This window comes from Haplochromis burtoni, unplaced genomic scaffold (assembly GCF_018398535.1).
Source record: "Haplochromis burtoni strain Fernald_Lab_line unplaced genomic scaffold, NCSU_Asbu1 Contig_719, whole genome shotgun sequence".
Lineage (NCBI taxonomy): Eukaryota > Metazoa > Chordata > Actinopteri > Cichliformes > Cichlidae > Haplochromis > Haplochromis burtoni.
Window position 1 is genome coordinate 84942 of NW_024583080.1, and position 12278 is coordinate 97219.

General features: G+C 42.6%; 2 protein-coding genes across 5 annotated transcripts in view; one reads left to right on the forward strand and one right to left on the reverse strand.

Moving 5' to 3' along the window:
* Positions 1 to 1113, forward strand: part of dusp29 (dual specificity phosphatase 29) — a 2575-nt gene extending 1462 nt beyond the window's left edge. Inside the window, exons 2-4 of one of the 2 annotated variants that reach the window (XM_042215427.1) lie at positions 54 to 239; positions 363 to 586; positions 684 to 1113. In XM_042215427.1, the coding sequence (XP_042071361.1) occupies positions 61 to 239; positions 363 to 586; positions 684 to 910 (630 nt within the window). In that variant the 5' untranslated portion in view covers positions 54 to 60 and the 3' untranslated portion in view covers positions 911 to 1113. Of the gene's footprint in view, positions 1 to 48; positions 240 to 362; positions 587 to 683 lie in introns of both variants that reach the window. The other variant, XM_005950134.2, reaches the window with a different exon arrangement.
* A 604-nt stretch (positions 1114 to 1717) lies between these two features.
* adka (adenosine kinase a) lies at positions 1718 to 12244 on the reverse strand. Of its 3 annotated transcripts, none has more exons than XM_005950137.3 (11): positions 12105 to 12244; positions 9924 to 9998; positions 8835 to 8888; positions 5688 to 5766; positions 5428 to 5600; positions 5233 to 5341; positions 4016 to 4186; positions 3879 to 3914; positions 3660 to 3774; positions 3471 to 3557; positions 1718 to 3342 (listed from the first exon to the last, which is right to left on the reverse strand). In XM_005950137.3, exons 1-11 carry the CDS (start codon positions 12194 to 12196, stop codon positions 3218 to 3220), a joined length of 1116 nt encoding a protein of 371 aa, XP_005950199.1. In that variant the 5' UTR covers positions 12197 to 12244; the 3' UTR covers positions 1718 to 3217. The 3 variants fall into 3 exon arrangements, with proteins under 3 accessions (XP_005950199.1, XP_005950201.1, XP_005950202.1); XM_005950139.3 differs by lacking the exon at positions 12105 to 12244 and adding an exon at positions 11188 to 11363; XM_005950140.3 differs by lacking the exon at positions 12105 to 12244 and adding an exon at positions 11002 to 11173.
* Positions 12245 to 12278: the final 34 nt, after the last annotated feature.

The following is a 12278-nucleotide window of genomic DNA, read 5'->3' on the forward strand; positions in this document are numbered from 1 at the left end:
TGTGTGTGTGTGTGTGTGTGTGTGTGTGTGTGTGTGTGTTGTGGACAGCACAGGAAAACAATGTCCTCTTGCATGGTGAAGTCCAGAAGTAGAAACCCATATGCAGCTGTTCAGGTGGACCCAGACAGCGCTTACATCACTCCAGGAACATTAGACCTTGAGCAGCTGTTCTGGACCGGCACCACAGCTCATTACACACACTTCAACGAGGTCTGGCCAGATGTCTACATCGGGGATGAGTGCGTAAACCTGAGTACTGCAGATGTCATTGTACTTATCAGCCCTTATACAACTATTCAGTCAATTGTGTCAAAAGTTCATGATGACAGCTTCATACTGAGTCTGTGTTTGCATAAACACAGGAAAACTGCTCTGGAGCGGCCTGGTCTGAAGGATCTGGGGATTACACATATCCTGAATGCAGCAGAGGGAAAGTGGAATAATGTGCTGACTGGTGCTCAGTACTACAGAGACATGGAAATCCAGTATTATGGTGTAGAGGCTGATGACAAACCCACTTTCAACATGTCCCTGTACTTCAGGCCTGCAGCAAATTTCATCCACGAGGCCCTCGCTCGCCCACAGAGTTAGTCTTCCGGGACTCTGAGGAAACCTTTGAGTTCATTATCTGGAGGATAAGTTTGTTTGTTTCTAATAAATCCATATATCTTCATTTTTTCTAGACAAGGTCCTGGTGCACTGTGTGATGGGCCGGAGCAGGTCAGCGACACTGGTCCTGGCATACCTGATGATGAAACACAATTTAACTGTAGTGGACGCAATTGAGCATGTGCGACAGCGCCGCTGTATCCTGCCCAATCACGGCTTCTTAAAACAGCTCAGAGCCCTGGACATTTCACTGCAGGAGGAAAGGCTGAGACAAAAGAAAGAAACACAGGACCAACAGTAAATACTAAGAAAGGAACTTAAAAATGTATTTTAACTTAATGTCATGTTTTCATGGATATTATTTTTTTCTTTTAATAATTAAAGTCATGTTTTCAGTAACCGAGTATGAGTCTCATTAAGTTACTCACTCTGATTCAGTCCATAACTCTGTTTTCATGTAGAAAAGATGTCCTTTTCATAAGATTAAAGTGGTCTTAAAGAATAGTTCTCCAGGCTTCCTGAGGTTCTTTTAAAGTTTTTCTTTGGACATTTGTTGCTTTTTCATTTGTCCTGTCATTTTCAGCCTAGTCCTTGTAACTGACCATCTAATGCTATGTTTCACATGATGAGCCAGTGTTGTGTGTATACAAAACAGGCAACATAGCAAAGAATCCATCTGAATTTGTCTTTAGGCACTTTGTTACTAGTGGTTTGTTACAAAAAGACACATTTTTTTATTTGAATCTGCTGCAATCTTTAAAGAAATGAAGAAATTATGAACCAACTGCTTCATTTTTTAGTATATTGATGCCAAACACACTGCCAGAGCCCTGCAGAACGATTCCTGCAGACAGAATTTTGTTGCCATCTGCAGAAAGTTAGTGAGTACTGCAAATGTATTACAAGATCTCAGGGAGTGGCTCAAAACCTTTTGACCACAAAAACAAAGTGTTAGTTACAGTAACTGAAGAGAAGAAAAACCCTTTGTTTTAGGTATTATCCAAACTCTTCTACATAAAGAAAGGAGGCCATAACGAGCCATGAGAGAAACCTCTGAAATATGAGGTGCACTTCACATTATATAAAAAATATGAGACACAGAAAAACATTATGATAAAATCTGTTTATTTTTTCATTTCAAAATTTACCACAATGATGGGCAAACTGAAAATTGTTGACAGTAGGAACAAACAGGTTATAAGGCTTTTTTGGTGTATCTGAACATGTGAAGGAAGCCATGAAATTTAGGGACAGTGACCAATGATTCAGTCCAACCAGATACAGATTTGACAACACCTCTTACAGTATTTAGTCCTACACATATTTCTTACCTTTTACATAAACTTTGAATAAAGTTATATTCAAGTATTCAGCGTTTATCTCACCAGTGTATGAATCACAGCACAGACATTAATACAGACGGTTTATAACACTTGGCCCCAGATACGATTTTCCTCCAATTTCTTATGAATCTTTATTTATTACTCGAGAAAACAGATTTGATTTAAAAAAAAAAAAAAGGGAAAAAATAGTTATTTTTAAAAAAATGATTTAACAGAATTGCCCCGAGGGTTTGCCATGACAATGCAGGAGAATGTTAAGTCAATTGAAAAAATAAATAAATCAACTGAGAGAAAAAGTCTGCTTTAATGCCCACTGTATTCTTCTGGCAGAGAACCCCCAAATATAATGATGGATTCCCAGAAACGCATTATATATAGAAGGGAGGTCATGCTTATACATCAATACTCTCACAAGCTTACAAGTTTCCCTGCAGGCTCATATAACATCCCCAGGCCTCTGCCCATCAAGCCTGCAAATTGCTAGGGAGAAAGAAAGGCACTCATTATTTGATGCCGGTAACGTTTGAATAGCACTGACATAATCAACATTTTGCAGCTTTCACACAACTTAATAGGCAGAGGCCTTGATACATTTAAAAAAAAAATGTACACTTAAAATGCCATTTGATTCACAAATGGCATTTTGTGAATGCTAAATCATAACATAATCAAATAAATCACTGCAGCACATTTCTGAGCCGCATTCAAAACCTCATCAGGGTTTTATTATTTAGTCCTGTGTGTGTGTAAATGCATCCTCCTGTTGCTGTAGCTGTTTGTGCTTGGACTCTTGTCTCCAAGGGGACAAAATAACACACAAAAAACATAAAACAGACTCACACGATGTTGACATGGTTTTTCCACGAGAGTCTGATGGGTGTCAGTGCATCCACATGCAAGAAATGTCAGAGCTGAAGTACAGTTCGAAACTGTAGAAAACAAATGTCCGTGAGAGCAGGATTTTATAGTTAGAGCCCTTTTTGTAAAGGACAATTACCACATTTCCTGGTGTTTCCATGATTCCTTTATGGTAATTTATTTAAACGCATTAAAAGTTCCCTTGGTTCTTAGCATGGAAGATGGGCACATGAACTAAGAACTGATAAGAAATGATGTGTGGATAAATTAAAAGAAAAGAAAAAACTTGAAGTAAAACACAGTTGAGGGTTGCACTTGTAGAAAATAGTGGAACTTATATGTTGGGGTTGTGGAAGCAGAGTGGGTATGAGGTTTCACGCTGAAGGAAAGGCTTTCCTGACGAATCCTCACTTGAAGTCTGGTTTTTCTGGGAAGCTGCAGCCTGCTCGCTGGATGATGACGTTGGCAGCGTAGTGTGCCGCCTTCACACACTGATCCAGAGGTTTCTCCTGGACAAGCTCAGACAGGAAACCTGTGTTGCAAAAAAAAAAAAAAAAAAAAAAAAAAAAGAGGCTTCCACAATAAAAATCAACAGAAGACTCAAGACTGAAGCAAATCAACCGAGGCACACAAAAAAATAGCAACACCGGGGCCTCTTACCTCCTACGAAGGCATCGCCTGCACCGTTTGTGTCAACAATGTATTTGGGGTCAGTTTTCACTACAGGGAAGGTTTCAATCTTGTCACCTGGAAAGACGAGGAGAAAAACAGTTCACTTCCACACAAGGACAAGAGACAGAGTGAAACAGATGCCAGGAAATGGGGGGAAAAAAAAGAAGGAAATATTACTTTGAGCCATAACCGTTTCATCCTTCCCCTGAGTAATAACTACAACCCTCTGCCTCTTTTTGTTGTCTTTCGGTAGAGCCTGGGCTTTCCTGGCAATTTCCTTAATGTCCTTTGTCTGTAGACAAAATACACATCGACACACAAAGCAGATGATACACAAATACACAGAAAATCCAGCCTTTTTCTTGTGTAAATGATAAAGTCTAACAGTCTACTCACATCAAAGTCTTGCTCTTTAGCAAAAGCAGCTGCCTCCTGAGAAAACAACAGCAACAAAGATCACATTGAGTTAATCTGAAATATGTGCAAATCATCAACGTTAGTGTGGAGATTTCACTGTGAGAACTGTGGCTTACTGTCTCATTGCCAAACAGCACATCAACGTAGGGCATAACCTGCATGAGGTTATCCTTAAAGAACTGGCAGATGAAGGGCGCAGAGAGGTTCATGCAAAAGAGCTTGTTATTTTCGGAAGCATGCTTCGCTACTTTCAGGATGGACTCCAAGGAGACAGTCAGGAAGAAACCCTGGAAGGAAGGAACGACACTGGGTCAGGACTAATCTGCTTTTTATATCTGATGGGTCTAATGAGTCACATACACTAAAGTCTTCAACAAAACAAAAGCCCCACATTGAGGGCACAAAGGTGAGTGAGAGCACAGAACGTCAGGCAGGACAGTCATTGTCACAGTTAAACCACTGAGTTATCACAGATTAATCCAAGCACGTGTTTGTGGTGCTGCTTTCGTCTTGACTCACGCTGCCAAACAATCTGAGCACGCATGATATTAACCATCTCACAACCATCATCCACGCAGAGCACGAGATTCACATAATGAATACCAACAACACAGGAAGATCCAAGAACCATAAAAAACAACACGGGTGAAGGCTGGATACTGAGAGAGATGCAGATCAGTACCAGGGTAAAACATAAGTGATTATGCAAGAGCACAGAGCAGGCCAAATAAGTGAACGCCGCCCTAAGTTAGGCCAGACTCACACAGGCTTAGAGGCCGGTCAGTGACCTCCCCACACACCAAAGGTCGCTAGGGGGGAAAAAAGCATTCCTGAGTGGTAGCCCAATGGTTGCTACAGGCTGAAGGCAGTTGCATGATGAAATTGGTTGCAAGGAATTTATGCTGCTTCACTGAGATTGCTCTGGTCGCTTGTCTCGTCTCCAAATGCTCGCCGCCCTATAGTGAATCTGTGAAAATGCGACAGATCCGGAAATGGACACCGTTCGCCTTCAAAGTAAAAGCTGAGCCTCAGCGCTGCAGCCAACACTTTCTAAAAGGAAGTTGGAAAGGGATGTTGGACTTTTTCTAAGTTTTACTACAGCCCAGTGAGTAGTTAGTGAGTTACAGACAACTTGACTCGAGGTTGCCAGGTGGTCACCAACCATCTCCAGGCCCATGTGACCACAACCTCAAAGTAATTGGGTGGAACAGTCTTAAATTACAAACCACTGGACAAAAAACAAAACAAAACAGAGGCTTGTGATATGACTCCATGCCCACCTTAAAGCTTCATTAAAGTGGCACAAATTAGCATACAGTGATGTAATACTTACAGCAATGTAGTAGACTTTAGCTTTTTCCACCAGCTTCCAGTTCTCCTCTAGGTCTAGATGTTTATCCTTCTTATAACAGTTAGCAGCAGCTAGGTTAGCCACCAAAGACCTGAGAGCGGAAAAGTAGTGAAACACAGGTTTATAAACAGGTTAGATCACACTGAGTTTGCATGCTGTTAACATTCAATTACCCACCTGTTATCTGCGGTGATGCAAGCAGCACATGTCCCCGTGGGCTCCTCGTCCTGCTCGTAGTAGTGGGCGTCGACGTGCACCTCCTCAGCCTTCTGCTTCAGGATCTCTCCAAACTTGTCTTTGCCAATGCAGCCAAAGAACGTGCCCACCTTATGAGGTTCTTGGATCATCCACTGTAGACAGTAACAAAACCTCGCATCAATATCAGCCAGTCCATCCTGCGCACAGAGGGCAACATTTACACTTCAAATGAATCTCACCTGAGCGATCTTTATGGAGTTCTGTGTGGCTCCTCCAGCGTAGTATTCAACCTTGAACTTCTTCACCAGCTCCTCGAACCTACAGAAAGAAACAAAGGTGTGACTGACATTTCCAAAAGGAAAGTGTGTCAAACTAGATAGGGCCAATCACTAATCAGAAGTTTGAAATCTAGAGCAAAGGATTAATAATGATGACTGGTCAAACCGTGCGTTACAATCCAATGTTGTCAGTGTTTTGTTTTATACGCGACTCCTCCCACCAGAGGATGGCTGTGGGTTTTTTTCCCCCCTTTCTCTTTTAGGAGGTGGACACCTGGGCGTGCCTTCTGAGTAGTTGGGTGGAGTCTCTTCCTGTCCTTGGATTGGATAATTGGATAATCACCTCCAGTATTTAACTACCAGATGACAGCCACCTGGCCCCCTCTCTACTAGCCTCCACCACCCAACAAATAGCATGAGCTTTTGATTCGTGTGTGTCTTAGTTTTGTAAATAACTGTAAATAGATTTGTAAAGTAGTAATTGAGTATTTTGTTCACCTTGTGTATATATTGTTCACTGCAGCAGCCTAGTAGGTGTGAGAAGCCATTTTTGTTGATTAAGTTTTCTCCTGTTTTTCATGTAGAAAGTTAGGTAAGTGAATTGTCTTTTGTTTGGTTTTCTTTTTTTGTGTAGGAAAGCATAGGGACCATTAGGGAGTTTTGTTTGTTATTTTTGGCACTGCTCACTGCTGAAGCAAATAAATGGCCGCTTATCCTTTTCAGGGTCGCGGGGGCGCTGGAGCCTATCCCAGCTGTCATGGGGCGAAAGGCGGGGTACACCCTGGACAGGTCGCCAGTCTGTCGCAGGACTAACAACCATTCACACCTAGTGGCAATTTGGATTATCCAATTAACCTATCCCCACAAGCTGCATGTCTTTGGACGGTGGGAGGAAGCCGGAGTACCCGGAGAGAACCCACGCAAACACGGGGAGAACATGCAAACTCCACACAGAAAGACCCTGGCCTGATGGTGGAATTGAACTCAGGACCTTCTTGCTGTGCAGGCAACAGTGCTAACCACCGTGCCACCGTGCTGCCCGCCTTATCAAATATACTTTATATAGTTATTTGCTGAAGAAAATAACATGAAATCTAATGGTAGTAAAGCTTAGTTCAGTATAAAGATTGGGAACACAGCGTGCAAACTAATCCTGGTTTTTCAAATGACCCAAAGCACAATTAAATGAAGATATGTCTGATCGTGGCTCAAGAGTTGGGAGTTCGCCTTGTAATCGGAAGGTTGCCGGTTCGAGCCCCGGCTTGGACAGTCTCGTCGTTGTGTCCTTGGGCAAGACACTTCACCCGTTGCCTACTGGTGGTGGTCAGAGGGCCCGGTGGCGCCAGTGTCCGGCAGCCTCGCCTCTGTCAGTGCGCCCCAGGGTGGCTGTGGCTACAATGTAGCTTGCCATCACCAGTGTGTGAATGTGTGTGTGAATGGGTGGATGACTGGATATGTAAAGCACTTTGGGGTCCTTAGGGACTAGTAAAGCGCTATATAAATACAGGCCATTTACTTTTTTTTCTTTTTTTTAAAAAGACTATCAGTGGAAACAGAGCTGACTTTCCTTGTTTTGATTCCTCCCTGGGCCACCAGAAACCCACTTCCTATTGATCTAAGTGGTCTAACAGTGCACTGATAAGTGATATTTTTAAGGCAATCTCCATGTAGATGTCACTGCACAGAGCATTCTTTGCAGTCTCTTCAAGAGTCCTGGAGACAACAACATTAGTTTCAGATATTGGTCTAAGAACTCTGCTGCTTCTTCTTTTGTCCAGTTTCCTCAAGGTCACACTGTACAGCATGCTAACCTATGCCAGGTGTTTGGCTAATAACTCATCTTGTTGATGCAAAAATACAATTTTATGTCTGGGAACAAATTATGTTTGTCTGCAGTAGCCTGCTGGTAACAAAGTACCCAAGGACATAATTAAAAAAAAAAAAAAAGACTCTTTGCTAAGTTCTTTATTATGTATACGCACAATCCTTGGTTCTGATTCATTCCTTTAGTTAGGTGCCCTTTTTGTCCTTAAATAATTCATAGGTCAGTGTTAAGTGATTTAAACAACAATAAAACAAACAAAGAAAAAAAAACATTGGTTTAAAGATAGAGTACAAGGACTTAATTAAAAATCGATGTAAGGACGGCCTTAACAGACCTTCAGAAAGCCTGAAGAATTATTGCTCAAGACCACTTTAAAACAATTACAAGAAAACGTGGCTCTTTGGAAGCAAAATGGAAAGAAATGAGGGGCAGCTCAAGACTTTTGGACATTATTGCTTCTCCTCAGAAACTACAACAGGCCCACTGTTGCTAAAGGTCCTGAGACTGAGCCAGAGGTTGGAGAAAGGGTGATGGGAAGAAAAATGGAGCAAGGGTGACTGTCCATTGTAGGAATTATCTCCCTCTAACAGTTCCCTGAGGCGTCTTCACCGGGGGGGGAAATCCCCTGCATGTTACGCTTCTGAGGACTAAATCGAGCACAGCCTGAGAGGCTTAAGAAGAAGCAAGACTAGCAGATTAAACGTGTGGACTTGCACCTTCTTGTAAGTGATCAATGATTCCCTTAGTTCACATCACAGATCAATATCAATCACAAACTGATACAAAAAAAGTGTCATTTAAATATGTGTTGATATCAAATAACATTCGTCCTCAAAAAATGAGTTGTGCATGCAAGTGCCTGCCATTACTAAAGCACAACCTGTTGTCATATATAGACTGAACTGTGAAGAGTAGGAAAACATCAGTATAATCACACAAGGCCACATATGACTTTCTTATCTCCTAATGTTAAATGTTTGCTTTCTGGCCCTTGTCTCAGAGGGACTGGGAGGAAAAGTGTCCCAGTCTGCTATTGGATGAGATGGTCTCACTGCGCTGAATCTGCTGCTCTACCACTGGCTGTATGTGAAGGCACAGAGGTCAATCGTGGCACTTTCTAGTGTGCGCTTGTTTTGACTGGCCCGCTCCAGAGCAGAGGGGTGCAAACTCAGTATGAATTCAGAACACAAGCCATGTTTGAAGATTAGGTAAACCCACATGGGAAGAGCTCTACAAAAACCTACATAATCTACAGTGAATGTTGCAACAGAGGAGATACTAACAGTTCTTTGTGCTTGGCTTCAGCCAGGATCTGATCGTTGGGTTTCAGAGAGTACCTGCAAATAATCAGAGAAGAAAAAAAGAAGAAGAAGAAGAAAAAAAAAAAAGAAGAATTACTTTCAAATAAAACAGAAATAACAAGCATGTGGACGCCATTTATGTGAGCCGGGATTTTAAGTGCAGTAGGAAAGCTTCCAAATGTGCTGTTCACACATTTTTCCTGTGAAAGTGTGATTCGTTTTCCTCTTGCTCAAATAATCTCAGCCCAACTAAAGCTAAATAAGGTATGGTTTCCTTAACGGGAGGTCACACAACGGTAGGCTGGGGATTAAAGTGCAGTTGTAGTTGTGCTTTTTTGTAAGTGGGACTGAATTAGAGCTACAGTCGGCTGGTTTAGCTCTAATCCAGGAGTTTATGCAAGGGGTTAATGAGTGGACGCTGAGCTGCCCTTTGTCCCGTCTGTCTTGGTCAACTCACAGAGAACATGGCTACTCTGAGCAGATCTCAGCTGATGGCTCCCACTACTACAGAGAATATTTAAATGTGTCATGTCAATACAATCCCTGGATTTCTACAGCATAGGTAATAATCACAACTTCTACAGGATCTTTGAAGTCCTGAGTTTTTGGTGATGTAAATACACGTGATGATCAAACAGGGTGCGGTTTCTTTTCAGGATACATTAAAGCAATGCATCTGCTGAACGTACAGCTCTGCTGACGCTGATTATTAGACAGCTCTGCCGCTTCCTGTGCTCTGCTTCCCTTTATCGTCCTCATCTTGCTCCTGATCAAATTACATCAGGGAATCTATTTCTCCTCCAGCCTGTCACTGATGTGACCTCGCTGATACCAAATGTCTCCCTTTCAATTGATCTTATGTGACTTGCAAAAATTAAAAAAATAAAATCACAGTTCGTTACTCTTTCTCCTTTATAACATCGGGGTTAAAATAAGCAGCATTATTTTGGAAGTAAACACCTTCTACCAAGTATGTGTTTACATATATATGCACTATTTTATTACCACTCATTACTGGACCAATCAAAGGGCAGGATTACAAGCACTCATGATTCTAATTCTCATACTTACTTGTCTAAGAAATCTTTGTCCACAACGGCACAAATGTCCAGCAAGGGGTTTCCCATCCCAAAGAGTGAATTAGTGCTGAAACATAAAGACAAACAGATTTGAGCTACATCTCTTAATTTTAATACGACAGCGTTCACGAGTCATCTGTACATTAACTCGTTTCAGTCCCGTCGATTTGTCTTCACTTTAATAAGGTGCTCTTAACAGTTGAGCTGGAGTGGAAATCCATTACTCCTTTGCTCTGGTTGAGCAATCTGTCAAACGCTCAGGCATTTCAGAAACATGCAGAAAGCCAAATTGCACTAAAAAATTTATGATTGCTCACTCCAGTTAGCGTGCCATTTTATTTCTATTCAAAAAAAGATCTGTTTCCACCTGACTTTAATTATGTGACTTAAGGCACAGCACGAATCAAAGAGACATAAATAGGAAACATGCATGACTCATCAGAAGGCACTACAAAACCCAGTCAGTCATGCATGTAACTTTGTTATGGCGTCACAACGTGGCAACATCAGGACAGCAGTACACTCAGTGTGCGTGTGCTTCTGCTGCTTGTGTAGTCTGTTCTTTTTCTGGGTCAAGCAACCGAAAGTAGAGCTTGAATATCACAACTAAACATGCTGACAAAAAACCAAAACAAATAACAGAATTTCAGAGCACCACAGGAACCGCTACTCTGTGTCAACATGTTGGGCACATCGGTTGCCAAATCCAGCCAGCGAGTTAGTCCACAGTTGTTTCACCTGTAAGCAAAAACGGAACTGTGCGTGCATTATAATCCACATGCTGCCACCACGTGCCCTTAGATCTCAGTCTTGGTGTCATTTTCACAGGTGCCCTTCATATGAACAATTTTTTTCTTTGTCAATGCTTTTGGGAACCCCCCCTCCCCCAGATGGAGCAAGTCTTTGAACACAGCTCTTCAGAGATGCCACATGAACACGTGGAACCATACTTGCCCATAAAGGTTCTCTGTCTACTCTCGCCCAAGGCAAAGATTTACAGTTAATACGAAAGAACAGCTTTTTCAAAAAAGCAAAGAGCAGGGAGACGCCAAGACCTGACGGTGACTTACGCTACACAGATGGGTTTCTGTCTCGGAAAACCGTCCAGTCGATATTTGCTGCATCGTATCTACTGTCTCCTACAGCACATATATAATTTCCAATGTGTAGTCAGATGATTACTAGGCATGTGCAGACAATTACACTAAACCATGCCTGCCTTTAGATCAGCTCCCCTAACGTAAGCTTGCTCTTACCTTGCAGCAGACATATTGTTCCTCTTTGTGTGCACACAGATAAACCTGTTGGGCGACCTAAAACCGGTTGAAGAGGGAGCTAGAGCATTAAAAAAACTTGACAATTTCACCTCAGTGTGCAGGAAGATCGATTTACCCCTGCAAACACAGCTCCTCCTACTCGGAGCTGGCCGATTGGAGGCAAGGGCCACGGCTGTGTGTGTCTCTGTGGTGATTGGCTTGTCTTGCTGACTCTAGGCTCAGTTCACTCACTCATTTGAAGCCAAATTACACCGTGAGAAGCGTGCTGCTGATTGGGCTGCTGGAGTGCCGCAGATGAGGTGAATGTAGTAATCAGCAGCAGCCATCAGATTTCTTCAGAGGGGGTGGTGATGGTGGAAGCACTACAGCATTGCAATGACCGCCATGTGACTTGTTTCGCAATTGAGTGTTTTGGGAGCTGGTAAGGGATGGTTCTTGTAAGCTTTCTCTGCAGCTGTGCAGAGTCCCACACCAAGTCCCAACATTGCTTTCTGGTGGTGCTCATGCTCGACCACAACCTAAAACCTGCTACAGCTAGATGGGCTTGCTTCACCGCAGAGGTGCCTAAACCCAGCAGGCTTTATGAGCCAACAGTTAGCTAAAGCCCTGCTTATCAAAAAGCAAAAATATCAAAGGACTTTGCACCCGCTGCTTTACGCTACGACCTCGCCAACATTGAACTGCTTCAGAGGTCTCGAAAACATCCAAAATCAATGCCTAAACTCGCGATTTTGTGCACGTGTGTGTCTCTCTCTCTCTCTCTCACACACACACAGGCTAACAGTGTCAACCTTTTAAGGTTTGATAGCACATATATTAGCATTTAACTTGGAAGCGTGGGAGGAGGGTCGTGTCTCCTCGCTGTTATTAGGGATATTTTTTTAGTCTTCGGTCACCTTATTTTGACGGCATTCTCTTTGGGCGGAGGCTCGGGCTTCTCCTCCTCTGAGAGTTTGGGTTTCTTTGCTTTGGGTTCGTCTGAAGCCATGTTGACTGGATAAAGCACGTTGCGATCACCTTAGCCGGCACGAAAAAGCGGTCATGCTATGAGCAATGGGGCTGTCGTTGTT